Here is a 21,117-nt window from a genome sequence, read left to right on the forward strand (position 1 = left end):
CATCGACATGTTCAACTCTTGTCTTTTTCTTTTTTTACTCTAAAAGTGTCATAGAAAGCCAAGGGTTTAGTTGTGAAAGAATGTGCGAGCATTTCCAAGAATAGCTGTCGGCTGCTTAGACACCCCTGGACTACCAATACATGGTCCTCTGAGATTTGTCTGAAAAACACCCTCAGAATGATACTGTAGTTTGCTTAGTTTTCTTGTGTTGCGAAGGTTACCGTGTGTAAATTGCTGCCATTGTGTTTTACAAACTCACCGTCAATCCACATTTGTGTCTGCCAGAGTTTTCCTGACAAAACATCTCTGTGCATCCTTGGCACTTTTCCCAAGTTAAGGGGGGGACTGTGTAATTCTGCTCCACACAGTGCTCCAATACCTCAAACAAACGTTGGTGACCAGGCTTCTGAGAGTGGTTCTGGTATTGGTGTGGTCCTATGGAGTGTTTATCACATCACCTGAAATACAAAGCGCATCCTTTGAATTGGTCAAGGTCAAAAAAAGCAATCCCATGCATGATTGGAGAAAAATGAAGACGCAGATCATATCCATTCCAGGGATTAATGCAGCATCCAACACAGAATCATACTTAGGACTGAAAGATATTCTGCCTTAGTTTTTTTTTTTTTTTTTTGCTTGGAAGCTTGCCTTTGCTCTTCTCACGCTGACCCCTTTTCATATCCCACTGACTGAATTTGCAGCATCACACACTGAATTAAACCAACTTTCATCTGTGTCAGCGTCTTCATACACATTTAACGCGGGTGTCTTGTTCAAGTCACCCCATGTAGATCAATGTGCTGCTGCCGGCTATAAAGGCTATGTCTCACTGATAAACTGCACGATGAAGTGGATGTCTACAATTTAGTTGGCTGATCTCGATGCCTCCAAAATGAAGCATTCAACCACTGATCTTGTTTTTTTTTCCAGTGCACAGTGGACCGGTGGATGGTGTGGTTTTGGAGTCTAAATTCTGTTGATGCTCAGAGACAGGCTTCCAAGCACATGCTGTTGTGCATAACTCATATTGTTCTTCCTCTCATATCTAGAGATTATCATAATCAATTCAGTCTTTTATGTAGTTTCACCACGGTATCTCTCAGCAATTAATTCATCCTCTATCAGAGAAAGAGAAAATATGCAGCTGGTTTGTGGTTGAAACTTTTAAATGAAAGCTGTGTTTAAAAATAGATTTATTTTTCTGGATGTTCATGTCCATATTTTACCCCCAAATTGTTTTTTGCTTTTGCCTTAATAGTCTGCCTGATGTGAAGATACATTTGTCATTTTTTTTATCGGTCAAATTTAAGAAATAACAGTCCACCACCAAGATTGGTCAGGTGTGACAACAAGAATTCTGTCAGCATAAAAAAGGTGGGCTACATTTACACTCTGTTCCAGATCCGCTTGGCCAAAATAGTGTGCGTAATGGAATTTCTCCATATTCAAGTCTTACAAAGATTTCTCACACTCCATCATGGTGTCCATGACAGGCCATTGGGGGTTGTGGCTGCTGAGACCCGGAGGCTCAAAGGCACACTATGGTTCAGCCTTTAATCTACCATGAATTCCACTACGCTTCCCGCAAGCCCATCACGTTCCGATAGGGTCCCTCCCATTTATCATTTTCTGTTTCTCAATGCTTTCTTTCTCCGGATGAAACTTTGATGCTGGGCTGCTTTGGAGAATGTTGGACCCCCTCGGCAGAGTCAAATGAAGGTCCCCTGCGAGGCCCGGTTCCAGAGTCAGCATCAGCGCGGGGTGTTCCATACTGCCCTTCAATTAATGTTTGATAATATTAGTTTTCAGTCAGCAGCTACTGAAATTCACTCATCCTCAATATGGAAGACAGACTTTTATTCATAACTCTCTCCCTCTCTCTCTTTCACAACCAATGACATTATTTACAGTATGCATGCCAAGCAACTCTTGTCGTCTTGTCTCTTTGCCTGTGTATGTCACATTCTTTCTCCCACCCTCTGTCTCTCCCTTACAAACATTGGCATCATAGGTCCATAAAGTAAGCACATGGCTGAGTTTAGATCGCCCCGAATACATGTTTCCTGCCCCACTCCAACCCCAGTTTTGATCTGCCCTTTTACCGACTGTCAGGTTTAGTTGTGTTTAGGTGTTCTGCTCTTGCAGTGTATTTGCAATAGGATGCCCTTAGTCCCCGGTAGTCCAGTGGTTAGCACGTAGGCTTCACAGTGCAGAGGTACCGGGTTCGATTCCAGCTCCGGCCTCCCTGTGTGGAGTTTGCATGTGCTCCCCGGGCCTGCGTGGGTTTTCTCCGGGTGCTCCGGTTTCCTCCCACATTCCAAAAATATGCGTGGCAAGCTGATTGAACGCTCTAAATTGTCCCTAGGTGTGAGTGTGAGTGCGAATGGTTGTTCGTCTCTGTGTGCCCTGCGATTGGCTGGCAACTGATTCAGGGTGTCCCCCGCCTACTGCCCGGAGACAGCTGGGATAGGCTCCATCACCCCCCGCGACCCTAGTGAGGATCAAGCGGTTAGGAAGATGAATGCCCTTAGTCTAACTACGATTGCAAGGGTCCCCCAGCCCCACAAGGTCTTTAAATGCTGTATGTCTGCAGATTCCAAACTTACGCAAGCTATAAGGGATCTGATGTGAGCGTTGTAGTGCTGTTAGGTAATTGGGGTCTTGAGTGATTATGATGAATGGTCACATTTTACAAAGAATTAATTTACTTTAGGTATCATTCAAGTTGTGAGACGTGTGTTGACTGTGTTGATTGGATCTTAGATTTTGGCTGAGTATGTTTTTAACTTGATGTGAGGATCATAAATCCAGCTGCCGTGTTTCAAGATAACTCTTGCTAATAACTGTACACTTGGCACTCAGTAAGTCTGAACAAAATTACAGTACTCAAACTGACGAACCTGAGGCACTTCGGTCACTGCCTTTAATGGCTTTCTAAATGTGAGCAAACATTCCAGCAAATATGAGGGACTCACAATAGGCATCTATATCCATAAATCAGTTGCAAAGGTTTAGACACTTGAGAAATCTCCCGATCATGCACAGCAATTGCACTGTGTCACATGGTCCCCCCCACCCCGCCCCATGTTGTTTTATAACTTTTCCATTTTGTCTATGGTCATCGGAAACGGGGCTGTTGTGGAACATAGTACAGTAATCCCTCGTTTATCGCGGTTAATGGGGACCAAAACCACCCGCGATAAACGAAAATCTGCGAAGTAGCGTCCAATTAACATAAACTGTTTTTTTTAAGTCCGCAAACGGTCTGCGAGAAGCTGCAAAACAACGAGTCACATATAGCAACATATACAGTACTGTACTCCATGTACATGTAAAAAAAATAAATTAAAAAAAAATATATATATATATATAATTTTTTTTTAATATGTTTGAAAAAATCCGCGATCCACTGAACCCGCGATAAACGAACCAAGAAGTAGCGAGGGATCACTGCATAGGCATAGGCTAAGATCTCTGGTTTCTCTCAGCATAATGAAGAGGTGCAAGGTTTTATGTGGGTGATCCCAATCACTCCAGTCCTTGAGATATGTTCACAACGAAATCTCAATCTCCTTTGAGCTTTAATAAGGTGACTGAAGGATGCATCGGCTGATAATCTGTGATGCTCTCCAGAGAAGAGGGGTGAGAAGTCGTCTTTTGCTCATCATCTGCTAACAGCAAGTGTTAGTGTCTTGGCATCATGCAATAATTTCCATTGAAATTGTGCAGATTTGATTACATTGTGTTCTGCTGCGTCCACTAATCATCAGGGAAAATGTTGGCTCGTTAGTGCGGTATGAATGGAAATTCCTTCACATTCTTGAACTACTGTAGCCTTTCAGTACGCATAGTGACAAACAGAGCAAGCTTCAGTGTAACGTGTTCTGCACACTTAGCAGTTCAGAGCTGCTCCGTCCTTCTTTTTCAGCCTAAGGGTTTCAATTGAGTGATTCTGACTAGTATTTTGGCCTTCCCTTGGCCCACCTGAGATCTTATCATAATCCACTAGACAAATTCTGCATTCAGGAGTGTGCACAGCCTGTGAGATAGCTCTCCTCAACTTATTGAAATGCACTGAGTGCTGTCTTGTCAGCTGTAAAATTGTGTGAAACCAAGACAAAAGCACCAAGGAAATACTGGGTCATAAATCATGGTGCAACGTTCCTTTTGACACATCCAAACTCCGCATCCCACGATTAATATTAGCATTTGTCAAAAATCATTGTGCCAGTGTTACTACTGTGCTGTCAATGTAAGCCATTCAAACAACAGAGGTTCTCTGTTGTTAAGAGTATTGATAAGCAATAGAGCACCAAGATTGCTGCTAGAAATACCTCTGTAGTGCATTGTGCTAAAAAAAAAAAAATCTATTACACAGTTTCTCTCCATTCTCAGGTAAAGTTTTTGATGCCACGTCTCTGCATTCCTGCTGGACTTTTTGCGTGCCGTAATGTACCTCAAAAGGTAGCCTCAGAGATCAGTGCTGCTGTGCTGGCTGTTTTTAAGGAGTTCTGTTAATCGTGTCGACGGCAATCTCTACAAGCACTTTGTTTCTTTCTGAGTACACAATAATTTACATGCACCTGCACGTTCCCATGTGTCGACTTCACGCTGGCACAAGGACGGCCCTAAATTCTATAAACCTTTGATAATTCTTGTGTACACACTCTCCTGAGTTAAACAAGAAAAATGTATGTATTCTAATCACATTTGACGGCTGTGCCTAGATGGAAGTAATCACTTCCAACATTGTGTGCAGCATAAAGCTTATCTTTTTTAAAGAGAACACTCTTTCTTCTTTCACCATGAAACTGCTTCTGATTGAAAGAGCTTCAAAGGGCTTCTTTGTTTCATAATGTGCATGCAGCTCATTCATGGGCTTGATCTTCTTTTTATTCCTCTCTCTCTCTCTCCCTTCCAGTGCTATCTTAGAACCCCCACATTCTCCCACCACCACCACCACCACCCTATTATGAGCTCTTTTTGGATCTGTGCTAAGAGGAATAACTAGTGTTGTTTTTTCTACAGAAAGAAAAAACACAAAATATGTGAGGGGGAGGCAAGGAACATGTATTTCATCTCAGCAGTCAGTGCAAACATATGTGTGTGTGGCAGTGTATGTGTATATATATATATATATATATATATATATATATATATATGTGTGTGTATATGCTGTGTATGCTAAGCTAAATATTAGCTTTCCATTTGCATTTGTGTTGACTCGCTGTTGTCGCACACATATATTGTTGTGTGTACACGCTGTATGTTACACATACGGCACATTTGTGTATGTTACACATGCAGCACATTTGACAATAAAGTCTAATCCAATATTTCCTCTTGGTCTCTCTTGCATGTGGTTTAGTATTGAAAGTTAGAAAACTAACATATGCAAATATGGACGATTCTGGGAGAACTGCTATGTTACTTCTGGTTCCACTCAGTTCTTGGTTCTTGATACTCAACCTTATCCATACCATACTATGTGGGACATTCTAAAAATGAGTGCTTTTTTTAGAGGGGCGGGGGGCAATTAACTCTAAAAGTACTGCCAGTGCTGTCAATTTATCATGTGGGTTACTTATATGTGTTCCCTTCGATAAATACTCTCCAGTTAAGCACATCTTAGAAAAGGTAGGCAGTTTGGAGATTTCAAACTAGTCAACACCCAGAAAATAAGGTGTTGTGGCCTTGCAGTGTATTTTGAATCAAAGGTCATTAGTCTGACTACAATTGCAATGCTTTGTTTTTGTGTTTTTCCCCCCCACAAGGCCTTTAAATACAGTATGTCTGCTGTATCCAAACTTACATAAGCTATAATGAATCTAATGTCAACGATGTAGTGCTGTTGGGTTAATGGGGGTCTTAAGTAAGTCAGTAAGGCTGATCAAAATTACAATACTCAAACTGACTAGCCTGAGGAACTTCTGCAACCGCCTTTAATGGCTTTGTAGGTGTGCGCAAACACACCGGCAAATATGAGGGACTCTTAACATGCATGTACCCATATACAGTATAATAAAGCACGATAAAGACCATAATTTTGCACTGTTCATACTATCATCATGCATAGGCTAGTGAATGTGACCATGTGTTTCATTTTGTTTCAGAGTGTCGGAGAATTTGGCTTGGACATCATTGAAACTCCTGAGGGTGACAAGTGGCCACAGTTGATCGTTCAGCAGATCTTAGATCGTGAGCAAAAGGACACCTTTGTCATGAAGATAAAGGTAGAAGATGGTGGCAACCCTCCCAAGTCCAGCACTGCTATCCTCCAAGTCACCATTTCCGATGTCAACGACAATCGTCCCGTCTTCAGGCGTAGCGAGTTGGAAGTCACAGTACCGGAGAATGCCCCCACAGGAACATCGGTTGTGCAGCTTCATGCAACGGATGCAGACCTGGGGTCCAATGCCCAGATCCACTTTGCCTTCAGTAACCAGATCTCTGCCTCGACCAAGCGCCACTTTGCCATCGACGGCACAACAGGATTGATCACTGTGAAGCAGTCACTGGACAGGGAGTTGACTCCTGTTCACAAACTTATCGTTCTGGCCAGTGATGGCAGCTCAACACCCTCGAGGGCCACAGTGATGGTAAATGTGACAGATGTGAATGACAATGTCCCCTCCATTGACACTCGCTACATAATCAACTTGGTGAATGGGACTGTCCTTTTGTCTGAGAATGCTCCCCTCAACACAAAAATTGCACTCATCACAGTTACAGACAGAGATGCGGATCTCTATGGAAAAGTCACTTGCTACACTGACCATGATGTTCCATTCCGGCTGAAGCCTGTCTTTAATGATCAGTTTTTACTAGAGACAGCTGCTCCCCTCGATTATGAGACAACTCGAGAATATGCAATTAGGATAGTGGCATCGGATAGAGGGACGCCTCCTTTGAACACTTCAGCTATGGTATTAATTAAAATCAAGGATGAGAACGACAATGCGCCCGTCTTTCCCCAGCCAGAAATTCAACTTTCCATACCAGAGAATAATGACCCGTCCTCACAGTTAATAAAAATCAGTGCCACTGATGCAGACAGCGGACATAATGCTGAAATTATTTATACCCTTGCCCCCGATGCACCCGATGGATTTAATATAGACAGACAGTCAGGAATCCTTTCAGTTGGCAAACGGCTGGACAGAGAGAAGCAGGAGAGGTACTCATTCACTGTCATAGGCAGGGACAATGGTTCATCTTCCCTGCAGAGCAATGTCACTGTCAAGCTAATCGTTCAGGACCTTAATGACAACAGCCCGGCTTTCACACACCCCGAGTACAACTTCTATGTGCCCGAAAACCTTCCTCTCTTTGGAACTGTGGGCTTAATTACAGTGACAGATGCAGACGCGGGAGATAATGCTGTTGTGACCCTGTCCATTTTGAACGGGAAAGATCATTTCATAATTGACCCCCAAACGGGTGTAATCAAGCCCAACATCACCTTTGATCGTGAGCAGCAGAGCTCTTACACATTTATGGTCAAGGCAGTGGACGGAGGGCAACCCCCCAGCTCTTCCTATGCTAAGGTCACTATCAACGTGGTTGATGTAAATGACAATCGCCCTGTGTTTGTTGTCCCCACTTCCAATTACTCATATGACCTCGTGCGGACCACCACCAGCCCCGGTGACGTTGTTACAAGAGTGTTTGCCATTGACAATGACACAGGTATGAATGCGGAGCTCCAGTATAGCATTACAAGCAGCATCATCATCACTTCTCGAGTCTCCCCTCGAGGCTTGTTTTCCATCGACAAAACAACAGGCAACATTACACTGCAGGAGAAAATTGTAGCGGCGGATCAAGGACTGCACAGGCTAGTTGTCAAAGTCAAAGATCTTGGGCAGCCGGAATCATTACAAGCTATTGCGCTTATTCACTTATTTGTCAATGACACCGTTTCGAATGCCACTTTTATCCAAGAACAGCTTCGGAAAAGCATGGAGACGCCACTCGACCGAAACATCGGGGACAGTGAAGTAACACCTCAGGCTAACGGATATGTGATTGTTGTCATCGCTATCATAGCTGGGACCATGACTGTCATCTTGGTGATATTTGTGACCGCCTTGGTGCGCTGCCGACAGACACCCAGACACAAAGTGGTACAGAAAGGCAAGCAGAGTGGCGAGTGGGTGTCACCTAACCAAGAGAACCGTCAAATCAAAAAGAAGAAGAAGAGAAAGAAGCGATCCCCAAAGAGCCTCCTCCTGAACTTTGTGACCATAGATGAATCTAAGCCTGACGACCCTAAGCATGAGCATGTTAATGGTACGCTGGATCTCCCTGTGGAGCTCGAGGAGCAAACCATGGGGAAGTACAACTGGGCCACCACTCCCACCACCTTCAAACCCGACAGCCCGGACTTAGCCAAGCATTACAAATCTGCGTCCCCTCAGCCTACATTTCAAATCAAACCGGAGACTCCAGTGGCCCCAAAGAAGCATCACGTGATCCAGGAGCTCCCTTTGGACAACACATTTGTGGTGGGCTGTGACACGCTCTCCAAGTGCTCATCGACGAGCTCCGACCCATACAGTGTCTCAGAGTGCGGCTGTCAGGGGGGATTCAAGACTCCAGGGCAAATCACTACCCGACAGGTAATTCATGACTTCTTTTTTCAACCCGCCCACCATATTCCCCATTCATGCTACCCCTGGTGCCGCAAGGTAGTTGATATGGCAGGAGGACGGTGGCAGCATGGAGCACAAATAAGTTCCAAGATAAACCAAGACAATGTTTACATGAATGCCATTTGCACATGAAAATTATCATGAAATTCAACACACAAGTCTTAACTAATCTCGTATGCACATTCATTTGTAAGCGGTCATAATTGCATAATCATTTACATGCGGTAGGTTAATTTCACATTTAGAGCTTGATTAGCAGCAGCAGTGCAATTGTGATTGCTGGATCTTTTGAATTTGGGGGTCTTCTTTTTAATCATGTCTCCCACTTAATGTCACGTACACCCAGCAGGGGCCATTTTTTTTTCAAATTATGGCAGAAATCAACAAATCAGATGAACATCTATTGTGTTTTTACTTCTTCATGTAAAAAAATACATCTTACATCCAGTCGAAAGTTATAAATCTGCTTCCATGAGCTGTTTGCTTAAAACGTAACCCCTACACAGAGCCTATTTCGACTATGTCATGGGCAGCGATTACTGAACTGGACGGATTTATTTGTGGTCAAGAGCTGAGTTAATCTGTGTGAAAATATTTAGACTGTCCATTTAAACCAAGCAAGCAAAAAGTAAACACAATAACCAGATTGACAGAGACTTCTCAATTAATCGTCAATTCATTTTGGGGGAAAAAAAACTGCCCTGCTTTTATTGGACAGAGAGTTGTTTCAGAGGAGAATATGTCGTAGGAAAGCTCATTTAAATGAGGAAGTACAGCAAGGGCTTATGATTCCATAAAGAGAAATGTGCCAAACGCGAAGTACCCTAATAAATAAAAGCGGATGAGGGAAATAAATGTAAATCAGAGGTAAGGAGAAGTGGCCTTGCTCAGTGCCGACAGCGAGAGCACAGTGCTGCGGGGAAGACGAAGTACTGTTCGGGGTGGGGGGAAGAGGAGGGGTCAAGGGATCAAGGTGACGCAGAGCTTTGAGACCAATATACTTAAATACCAAGGGAGCACTAGTCCATAAAAAGCCTGCCTGTCCGACATTGCATTTAGCTCATAAACGATCTTCTTTAATGACCCCAATTATTGTTACAAATTGCATATGTAGATACACTTTCAGTACTTTGTTTGAATTAGCTCACATGGTTTCCAGGTTGAGGGTTTTCCTTTTTACGGTGTTGTGGTTTGTGTTTGGAAAGACTGACACGCTCGAAAGTCAAATTACCTGTATATGACAAATACTGACACCGTTTTGGACGTACTTATATTTGATCTCAAAATAGCACCACATTTGAAAAAAATCCACAATCCTGTATTGCAAATCAAGACTACAATTCAGCCACACTGCATTGCTGTTTTATCCAGGGGCAAATGTGCTCTTGGTTGTTTCTGTCCTATTTGATTTTTTTTTTCTCTTCGTTACCCTTTTGGTGGATGTGATGCTGCTTTGGTTGGCTTTCATTTTTGTCACGAATATAATTATAAAATCTGTCATTCATTCAATTTTGGGTCAGCCCCATGAGATTGCATCATTGTTTGTCTTTTTGATGGGGTTTTTGCTTTTGTTTCTTGCTTGCACTTTTCCAATCAAGTGTTTGTATGTGTTTTCTTTTGCCTTTTGCCTTTTGCCTTTCTTATAGTTTATTTCATTCCAAACATACACCAACCCTTAACATTACTCTTGGCATGGTTTTTGCTAAATAACTGATTATCCCATGAAGTATTGTGCTCAGGATAATTTATGAGGACACCCACACTGAGCTGATAATCATTCCCTTCATCCACGATTCTTTTTAAAGCCTGGTTAAAAGCCATTCTGTGACATGGTGTACAATGCATAAGCCTAATCCAGCCCCAAGTACAAAAGACTGAATTCATAATATGTTTATGTGACACACTCTCGACTTGTCAGAGTGATTTCCCTCCTAATTTTGGTGGCGGCTGCTCTAAAATATGTAAAAATATACTGCTGGAGTTTGTCAGCCCTGAATTATTTTCCATCTTGTATTTTGAGCATTGGAAATTACAAATGATTTTTCACTTGCTTGTCAGTGGTTTAAAGTCTTTCATCAATCCATATATCAGAACTACACATTTGATCCAATTGTATTATGCTCTGTTGAGCTGTGATCTATATTTTTTGTTTTCATAAGTCCCAAAATATTTTCAACGTTATTTAGAAAAATTTGTCACCAAGTGGTTGAAAGTTACAATCATATTGTCAGCAGTTACTCAAAATTATCACTATAATCATCTATATTATTCGGCCCCCTCAAGCAATTGACAAGTGATGGCTCCCACTTTAGACATTAGATTTCCCTCCAGTTTTAAGTGTGATTATTTAAAGCCCATGTCATGAAGAAAAAAAGAATGATGGAAATCTGTGGCTGCAAAGGTTAATTAAATGCACTAAAGGGTTAATCACTCGTAATACAGTATGATTAAAATCGCTGTAATTAGGTTTCAGATAAGGCTGATAGAGGGAAGGGAGGCGGTGATTCTCGAAGATGACACTTGGGTGTGTCAGCCTCAGTTCCCACAGTGATGTTGTTGTAGGTGTTTGTTTACTGCGATTCTTTTATAATTTCCATGTTCTTTAATTGGTGTGCCTTTTCAAATACATTCATGAGTAATGAGCGAGTATTTTTTATTATTTTTTACTTACAGTAGTTTCGGAAGACAGTTTCACGTGACGTCCTCAAAGTGTGTCATTTGATATCACTTAGGCCAAGACACCATAATCCCAATTAAAAAACAATCAATGACACTTTTGTTTTTTTTGTTTTGTTTTTTCAGTTTAGTGTATGGAAGTGGCCAATGTCGGTAGCCTACTTTTAATAAACCCATACCCTATTGTTGCCTTCGACTTCCTGCAAGCCGCTACCAATAATGCAAAACAACAACAACAAAATACTCATCCGAGAGAAAACACACACACACGCACACGCGCACACGCACACGCACACGCACACGCACACACGCACACACGCACACACACACACACACACACACACACACACACACACACACACACACACACACACACACACACACAAGAAGAGCAGTTTATGGGTTAAGGTCACCAAAATGTTTCCAGGGACTGTACAGATGTAGCTGTTAAAGAGTACAGCTTGTAAAAGATACTTAAGAGACTACAGATTTGTGCTACCATATGGCTCCATTATAAAACTGTAATACCACCCCCCCCCCAAACACACACACTTTCCACCCCTCCTCGGTTTTTACGCATCTCATCATTTTCTTTCAACCCGTGCTGTATTGTATTAGAGGTCAACCCGCCCGGCAGTGATGAGTAGCACTTGTGATGGTGTGCACTTTAGCAGGGGCCGATTAAGCAAGCGCCACCTTGTTTGAGTGATCTCCGACATGCAGGCAGACAAAAGGCTCACACAATCTTTTTTTGACCCTGTATTCAAGGGATTGGAATGTATCCTCCTATTGTTAATGATGACAAACTGCCATCATTGTTTCTGTCGTATACCATTTCGACCACTGTATCTCGATTGCTTTCACCTTTTGGACAAACAAAGAAGAGATTATGAGCCTGGTCCTCCCTCAGGTGTAACATCAGTGACCTCTGACATCAAAAAATTACCACGGAAGTCTGACCATAAGTGTGTTAGGCAACATGTACTACTGTCTGCATCATAGCCCATACTTGTTCATTTTTCAATGCATGACTTTAATTGAGAGATGCAGTCCTATCATATGCGTTTGCATTGTAACGCATTTTGGAGGCTACCCTATTGCTATACAACACCCATGGTGCTTGTCATGACTCACTGCACTGTACATGAGGAGCAACGTCACGATTATACAACACATTATAATTTACAAAAGGGCAAAATGTTTAGACATTTATTATTTTTTTTATCCATCTTTTTTTCATTCAGTTTCTTTTGTTACATCCTGACCAACTTATGTGAGCACTGTGCACTACTGTCTCTGTGTGCGTCACATTCTCTGACTCTTTCTCTCTCTTGCTCTCTCTCAGTCAGCGTCGGTTGCGCTGCCGCACAATGTGAGATTCTGTACATATCAGAGGACCCACTGGCAAGGGTTCGAAAGAGTGGGTCTAAATTCATCCAGATTTTATTGTTTTAGTGGGCCAAAGAGTGCTAGCATGGTGTGGTAGGAGACAAAGACAAACAAACAAACAACTGGGAGTGTTAATTGGATGCGATTGCATGCTCTGATAAGTACAGGAAAAAAAATTGCACCATACTGTAGCATTCTTCAAGGAAACCTGACATGAAAATGACATGATTGCCAGCCATCCCTTGAAGAATGTTTTTTTTATTCTTATTGATTGTCCATATCACAATCACGTTAGATATCCGCATTATTTATTTATTTGTTTGTTTGTTTGATTTTTATTTTCTTTTGTATTCCGTCTTGAGTGTAGCCTGGCACTGATGATGCTACAGTTTAGACTGCTCAGAGCTGGCTGATATTTTTATTGTAACTCCAATCTTCCTATATCTGTCTGTCTCTCTATATTTCAGGAGACTGCACTGAAACCACCACACTATGGCACACTCTGTGGCACAGGTACAGCTCGCTCCCACAGGATTAAAATCAATCTGTAGCTCCCACTACCAAAACAGAAAGAGAGTGGGCGAGAGAGAGAGAGAGAGAGAGAGAGAGAGAGCGATGGGACAGAGAAAAGAGGGGGAACAAGTGAGGGCAGAAGGCAGAATTGCCAAGGTGAACAAGTTCTTTACTACTTTAAAGCTCACCTCTTCATACAGGCATGGGGGAGGAAGAGAGAGGAGAGTAATGGGGGGAAATGAGGAAAAGAGAGAGGTGCTTCATGTTTTCCTGCTTGAAACTTGACAAAAATCCTCTTGTAAAATGTATTGGATGTGTGACTTGTGTTTGAGTCCAATGCTATGACCTTAAACTCCAGCATCCAAGCTGTAAAATAGGTGTCAATAGATCTGTAAAGTATGTTTATATGTATGTATTTATGTCCAATACAGAGTTGATGGTGTTTATATTTATTAAGTACAATTCCCTTGCCTTTTTTTGAAAAGTTGCCTAATGGCATTTTATTGTCTTATTGTATTATTTTTTTCCCCACATTAATTTCCATGTGAGCTTGCTCTCAGAACTACTGGCTTCATATGTATTTATGCTGCAAGGTCTACTGGCCTGTAGGCTCCCGCTAGTGCACACATCACAGTGAACTTGTTTTCACCTGTTCACATTTCGCTATCCTCCTTTAGAGTATTTTTTAGTGCACCCACTACTCTACCCACCATTGTTCTGATCGTCTCATTATTATACTGGGAGAGGTGGTAGGACAAGTTAATACTTTGAGATAAACCACAATCACAAGGGACTCGGGTTATAATCAAAGGCTGTTTATGTAGGGCAGATTTAAAGAGCACTAAGCCTGACCTTTTGCGTGTCACTTTAAATTCCCAAGTTGGGAAATGGTTTAACCTCCTGAGCGATATTAAAAAAAAGCACTCCAGATGGTTAAAATGACCTGAAAGAAAGAAAGAAAGAAAGAAAAAAAACAGCAAATTGTGTTTAAATATTTGCTCGATACGCTTATAAGTGAAAGTAACTTGCTTGGACTTCTTGACACTTGCAGGAATCATTTTTTTAACAGTTGACAAGAACATTGAGCACCAAACCTTGTGACCTTTTGTTCACAGCATTATCTTCTTTCTACAAATATTTCACAGCACCGCTATGGCACAAGAGTAGGTCATTTCTGAACTGACTGGTTGATGTGATCAGCATTGATGAGTTACTGCCGAAAAGTTGACATACCTTCAATTGGTGTGTCAACTTATCGGCACAACTTTACATATCATCATTCACCACTCGTTGCTCAACATTCAATCATGCTCATAAGTTGACACACCAATTTATCAGCCCAACTGTGAATGAGGCCCGTGATGCATCATACACATAACCATGGAATTAGTTTCATTAAAGTAGACATAGACAGTCACTTTGAAATATACAGCCGGGCTGGACGAAGAAACCACAGAGTTGTTGAATTAAGGACATTTTATGACCAGCAGCCTTTCTGATTTTGTGCCATTACTCAACCGACTATGTCTATTTTAAAGCTTTTAATTGTGTTGCCTTCCTTAGAGGCAGGTTGTTATTATCGGAGGAGGTATATACTGTACATGTAATTATGATATCAAATGTATTCACTTCTGCGTAGGAGCTGCAGTATGACGTATCAATAGCATCCTAGTACTGTGATGATTAGATTTGGTTGATTGTTGGGAAATAACAACAACAACAACACATATATTTATGAATTTGAAAACTTGTATTGTTGTAAGGGAGACAGATGACCTCACTTTTATTCAATGTGACATACAATATGCACCTTACATGATCTTTGTATTTGACTTTGATTTGCCAGTGTGGGAAAAAAAAAAAACTGTTACTGTTTCATATATGTGTGCGCTTCGAAAATTTATTAAAGTCTTTTGCATTTTACTGCAGATTTGAATGACTCTGATTGTTTATTGTTTTGAAACTCTCACATTTGTTTTGCTCACACACAGCGGTGTTTTCCTGAAAATGACCAACATCTGTAGAGACTAGCAAGCCACAGCATGACTGAAAAATATGCAAATCAACAAACCATACATAATTAAGATGTTTCTATGTAGTGTCGGACACACTCTACACTAGAAATTACAGAAATGTGGGCGGAGTGTCCTGTCACACGTGGACATGGGTTGGAAGGCGACATCCGAGTGCCCACTTGAGAGATCTGTGATCTCCCGCGCAAACTTTACTTCATCCTCCCATGAAGGTCTGTTTGCAGTTCCTTATAGAATTGTACTTCACAAACCTTGAAATCTAGCATGGACACCAGCAAATCGGTTTCAGAACTGTGCATCTCGGGCATCGATTTTAAAATAAATGAAAGGAGACAATTAAGTGTCCACGCTCACAACGGTTTAAAATACCAGTTTTTAACATGCGTGCATCTGATAAAAAATATCAAAAGCCAATCTAAGCCACCACTGCACAGATTTAGACTTCCCATTGCACGAAACTTTTCACCGTTAAACACAATTTTTAGCAGTAACCCAAAATCTAATTTGAGGGGACAGTGTTGTAGTGAGCAATTATTTTTTATTTTTTTTAACTAAACAACAGTAGTAGTTTATTCGAACACTAAAGCAGTGAAGGCAGCTATTAATCAAAAAATTATCCAATCTGGAGCTTGAGTGAATCCCTAATTTACATCAAAATGATACGTCTCACTTTGGCAAGACATTTTGGACAATTAAGATATTTTATCTTGTTTTAGACTACAATGGAAAAGCAGGACAGTTTTTTTTTTCCTCCAGTCCAGCTCATCACACATCTTTGGGATGAACTATTACAGAGATTACAAACCCAGCGCTCTTGTCCATCAGTTACAACAAGACATTTAAACGATTAATCTACCACAAAATTATTAATTGAAAATTTCTATGAAACAATTGCTAAAATTTCAAGTACAATACAACCTGACCGTGAAGGCATATCCTGCTGTTCACTGCAAAGTCATTTTTATACTGCAGAAAAAGACATGCCATAAGGAAGGTTTCCTTGAAACTTCCATCCATCCATCCATCCATTTTCACGAGGGTCGCGGGGGGTGCTGGAGCCTATCCCAGCTGTCCACGGGAAGTAGGCGGGGGACACCCTGAATTGGTTGCCAGCCAATCACAAGGCACAAAGAGACGAATAACCATCCACGCCCACACTCATACCGGGGGACAATTTAGAGTGCTCAATCAGCCTGCCATACATGTTTTTTGGAATGTGGGAGGAAACCGGAGTACCCGGAGAAAACCCACGCAGGCCCAGGGAGAACATGCAAACTCCACACAGGGAGGCCGGAGCTGGAATTGAACCCGGTACCCCTGCACTGTGAAGCCAACGTGCCAACCACTGGACTACATTTGTTTAGATATGAAACCTCCAAGACCATGCGCCAACATTCTCAAACAGTCCTTGGTGATTGCCACTTCTTGCCTACATTCATCTGTGAAAGGCCCACCCAGCTCAACTGTGCTAGAAAATACATGGAATTATGGTAACCTATGTATACAGTATGTGTGTCATACTACTCTAATCAACTGTATTTATAGAGCACTTTCAAAAAAACTGACCGATGTATGAATGTTGTTTTATTTTGGCAGCCTGCTGTCATGAGATTTACTGAGCTAGTGTACAAAAACTATTGCACTGTAAACTACAACATATTTTAAGGACATTGTATGTTATTTCCTTGTATTCTGGCCTGCTATTTTACTCTTGGTCCATCCTTTCTTTTGGCTTGTAAGACTTGTGGACAAGCGAAAGATGTACGACCGTTCCAACTGGATTATACCAAGTCAACGATTGCATTATATATCGCATCTCTGCAGCACTTTCTGAAAGAAAGAATGCTCATTCGGAACAGATTACAGATAAACAGTTATGGAAATGTGGTGAAAGGCTCATCCTTTGAAGTTCTCAAATTGAAGCTTTTTTTTGGAACAACACATTTCCTTTTGGTTTCTTCTCCACGAGAGCCAATAATGATGATCTCATCATGATAACCCCGCTGCTATGGTGCACAGTAGTGCACAAACACATCTGAGAGGAGGAATTATGTGAGAAGAAGCAGCACAATAACGACTACTCTGACTCTGTGTTGGGCCCATTTGATCCAAAAATACAGACTTGAAAGGAACAAAACAAAGAATAGACAATGAGAAATGTTTAATTGCTAATCAAAGTTATTTCATCATCTCAAACGAAGAGAGCTAATCAGTTCCCGCTGGGAAAAGTGTCCTTGGTGGTTTGAGAAAATGACTCACACTCACGTGGAGCATTCTCATATAGGGTGCAGAAATGTCAGCCTTCTATTCATAGATTCTTTTAATTCCACTAAATGCCTTGTACCTACTTTACAACTTTTCTTGAGTAGATATATGTATATCTTTGAAGTGGATCATTAATCATTTCATACTTCATGTTATGGATAATGAGAAGATGAGATATTTTCAAATGTGCCATGAATAGATGCATAAAACAAAGCCACATGAGACCTAACAATTGGGCATGTGTTTTTCTGACAGTTTTTGTCAGACGAGAATGAAGAAAATGAAGTAAAAGAAGTGATATTAATGAGGACTACCAGAAGTCTGAATTTTGGAGCCTTTCTGTAGTTTTGGCAGGAAAGTGCAATTGTTAAATGCAATTATGGAGTTGGCCAGCTCATCGCTGACTTTTATAATCCATAAAGTGGCTTTTACGTTTATTTTTTTTTTTCCCCCTGTGACTTTGATTCACCCTGTGACAAGAAAATGTATTTCATTCAGGACACATTCTATTTCAGCACAGACAATTGTCACACACTTTGTTTGATGACAAACATCTGCAATCGGGGCAGCAGACCCAGCAGCTCATTTGGTTATAACCTCACATGAGGTTCTGATTTATTATATTGTTTCTTGTGTTCTTTTTGTTTATTTGGTATTCACAGTCAAACGACAGGCATATTGATTCTGTTGTATCACTACATCGATATTCTCTCAAATATCCAATGGATATCGGCTACTCTCATCAAGTATCCATACTAAGGGATGTGAAATGTGCCGTTCGGTTATTCAGAGTGCTAAAACGTGGGGGTGCTTGAAGCATGCTCTGGCTTGCTCTGACTGGAGATCCGTAGCATCATAGTGTCAGGCAGAACAAGGTGGAAGCTGTACAAGCAAGATGCGTGGGTTCTGGGCTAATGAGGGATTTAAACAAAAATGACAACAAAACATTCTACACATGAGGTGCCCGGAGTGAACGGCCAGGGGGATGGGGTTGAGGGGGTTGTGTGAATGGACCTTTCTCGAAGTTTATGCGCTCTCTATCCCAGCAGGAAGGCCACTCAACATTCATCTCCTATCGATCGACATATAAGCCCCAAACACGTTTTCGCCAATTGGAGGGTGTGCTTGGCACGCCCCTGCCACCAATTGAAGTGGCTCCTCTCATTTCCTTTAAATGTAGTGCATCACAGGATGTGCTGATAGTCCTTGTGACACAACTCAACTCAACTCAACTGTATTTATAGAGCACTTTCGAACAGCCATCACTGCACACAAAGTGCTGTACATGGAGCAACTAACATATACAACAGTAAAGCAACCAATCAGTAACAAAGACGGTAGAGAGCACCAAACAGTAAAACTAAGATCATAGTTTGGGTCATGCTGAGTCAAATGCCAAAGAATACAAGTGAGTTTTGAGGTGGGTTTTAAAGATGGGCAGTGAAGAGGCTTGCCGAATGTTCAGTGGGAAGTCATTCCAGAGAGATGGACCAGCAACGGACATGGTAGATGACTTAAGTGACTTGCTCGTGTTCTGTGGCAGGTCGAGGTGTGCAGACTACTTTTATAAGGAATTGCAAGCTGACCTCCACGGGTGGAAAGTTACAGGTCACAGATCACTAACGTAGGCACTTGGAAACCACCTACCGACCTGATGCATCCATACAGTGCCATGAAAAAGTTCACTTTTTGACTCATCAGTTTACAGAATGGTTTTTATTTTCCCCCAAAAAGTATTGAGGATCTTGAGGATGTCTTTTGGCAAATGTGAGACGAGCCTTCGTGTTCTTTTTGGACAGCAGTGGTTCTTGCCTGGGAACTTTCCCATGGATGCCATTGTTGGACAGTGTCTTTCTTAGGCTAGAGTCGTGAGCATGGACTTGAACTGAGGTCAGCGAGTTCTGGAGTTCTTTGGATGTTGTTCTAGGTTATTTTGTGCCTTTCCGAAGAAATCATTGTCGCAACTACTGAAGTAATTTTAGCTCGTTGACCACTCCTGAGAATGTGAGCCACTGTTCCCAGTTTTCTCTATTCGTGGATTATGGCTCTGACAGTGGTTCGCTGGAGGCACAGAGTATTGGAAATGGCTTTGTAACCTTTTTCAGACTGATAGATTTCAGTTTTTTCATCATTTCTTCTTGAATTTCTTCAGATCGTCGCATGATGCATTTGTTTCTTGAAGCCTACTTCACTTTGTCTGACAGATTCTATTTATATGATTTCTTGATCAAAAATATGGTTGCCTGTGCAATTGAACTCAGCTTTCCCAAAACTGTTGATAGTCCCAGTTACTTTATAACTGGGGGGATTACTTTTTTTCACGTAGGGACAGGTAGTTTGGGATTTTACTTCTGCCTTAATAAATTCAATTGGCATTTAGAAACTGCATCTTGTATTCCCTTGGATACTCTCTGGCGACTGGTTCAGGGTGTACCCCGCCTCTTGCCCAAAGTCAGCTGGGAATAGGCTCCAGCACACCTGCCATGTGAGTGAGGATAATCGGTCCAGAAAATGGACGAGTGTGCAGGAAGGAAGGAGGATCGTGTCTTTCTGTTGCACTCCACACTCCACAATTGCTGCCCGGTCTCTGCCAAACTGAATAATTCAATCTATTCTCCTAACACCACGACAGCCACCACCTCCAGAGCTGTGGTGATTGAGCTACTTTTGTGTGTGCAACAATCAAATCAGTCTGGAAGCACGCTGATTGGTTCTTACTGAGACTCTCTGCAGCACTACAGCCAGGAGATTGTTTTCAATAAAAACAATTCTGTTGATGAAACCAGGTGTGACTGCAGTGGGGATCAAAGGAACTTCGATTGGTTGTACCATTGTTTGTTCTATGTTAAAGGTGTCCTCAAAAATTGTTTACAAGGACCACACATATCTGGTGTGCCAAACTGAGAGTTAATGTGGACAAATTCATCTTTGCTTCTCGATCTCATGTAGGATTATCTACGCTGTTGTGATTGATCCTTTTGGGGAGGAGTGTACATTCCTCAGTATCGGGATAAATGTTACTGTATTGGGATAAATGAGATTCGCAAGCAGTGTTTATGTGACACACTTGCCATTTTCATCACGCCAAACTCCTCCCACACTTTTGTTTAAGTAATCACGGTTGAACATTGGTTATGCGCATGTTGCCTCACAACTAATCCTGCCTTAACACAGAGGCGAGCACAATAAAATAAAGAGAGCGAAATTCAATATATTTCTGTTGTAATGTTGTTTTTCGTCTTGTAGTAACCATGATGTAGATGTTGCATTTGCATTCTGCGTACATCTGACCCCACAGAGGCAGCTTACATTGAATTTGTCCCTCATTTCATCGTCTTTGAAGCATACAGTGTGAAAGCTGACAAGCAATCTATCATGCTATCATGCTGTTGAGGGTAATAAATGCCGTTTTCCAAAGCAGCCACATCACTCTGTGGGTCATTGTTCAACTCTATTATGTTGTCAGTCTTGTGTAAAACTGAAACACTTTGCTGAAGTGTCACTGACCTGCGGAATTCATTTAGTTTGCAACGATCAAAACATAGCTTTGTTTTACAATGTTACATTGCCAAAGATCTATTGAGCAT

General features: G+C 41.6%; 1 protein-coding gene across 5 annotated transcripts in view; it reads left to right on the top strand.

The window, feature by feature from the left end:
- pcdh11 (protocadherin 11) overlaps positions 1-21,117 on the top strand; it is a 190,603-nt gene that overhangs the window by 8,196 nt on the left and 161,290 nt on the right. For 4 of the 5 annotated variants that reach the window (XR_007962523.1, XM_052066428.1, XM_052066415.1 and 1 more), the window contains exon 3: positions 6,114-8,621. Coding sequence is in view for 4 of the 5 variants with exons in the window: in XM_052066428.1 (XP_051922388.1) it covers positions 6,114-8,621 (2,508 nt within the window). In the remaining variant the exon portion in view is untranslated. Of the gene's footprint in view, positions 1-6,113; positions 8,622-13,186; positions 15,161-21,117 lie in introns of those variants that run through there. The other variant, XM_052066445.1, reaches the window with a different exon arrangement.

This window comes from Hippocampus zosterae, chromosome 1, assembly GCF_025434085.1.
Source record: "Hippocampus zosterae strain Florida chromosome 1, ASM2543408v3, whole genome shotgun sequence".
Lineage (NCBI taxonomy): Eukaryota > Metazoa > Chordata > Actinopteri > Syngnathiformes > Syngnathidae > Hippocampus > Hippocampus zosterae.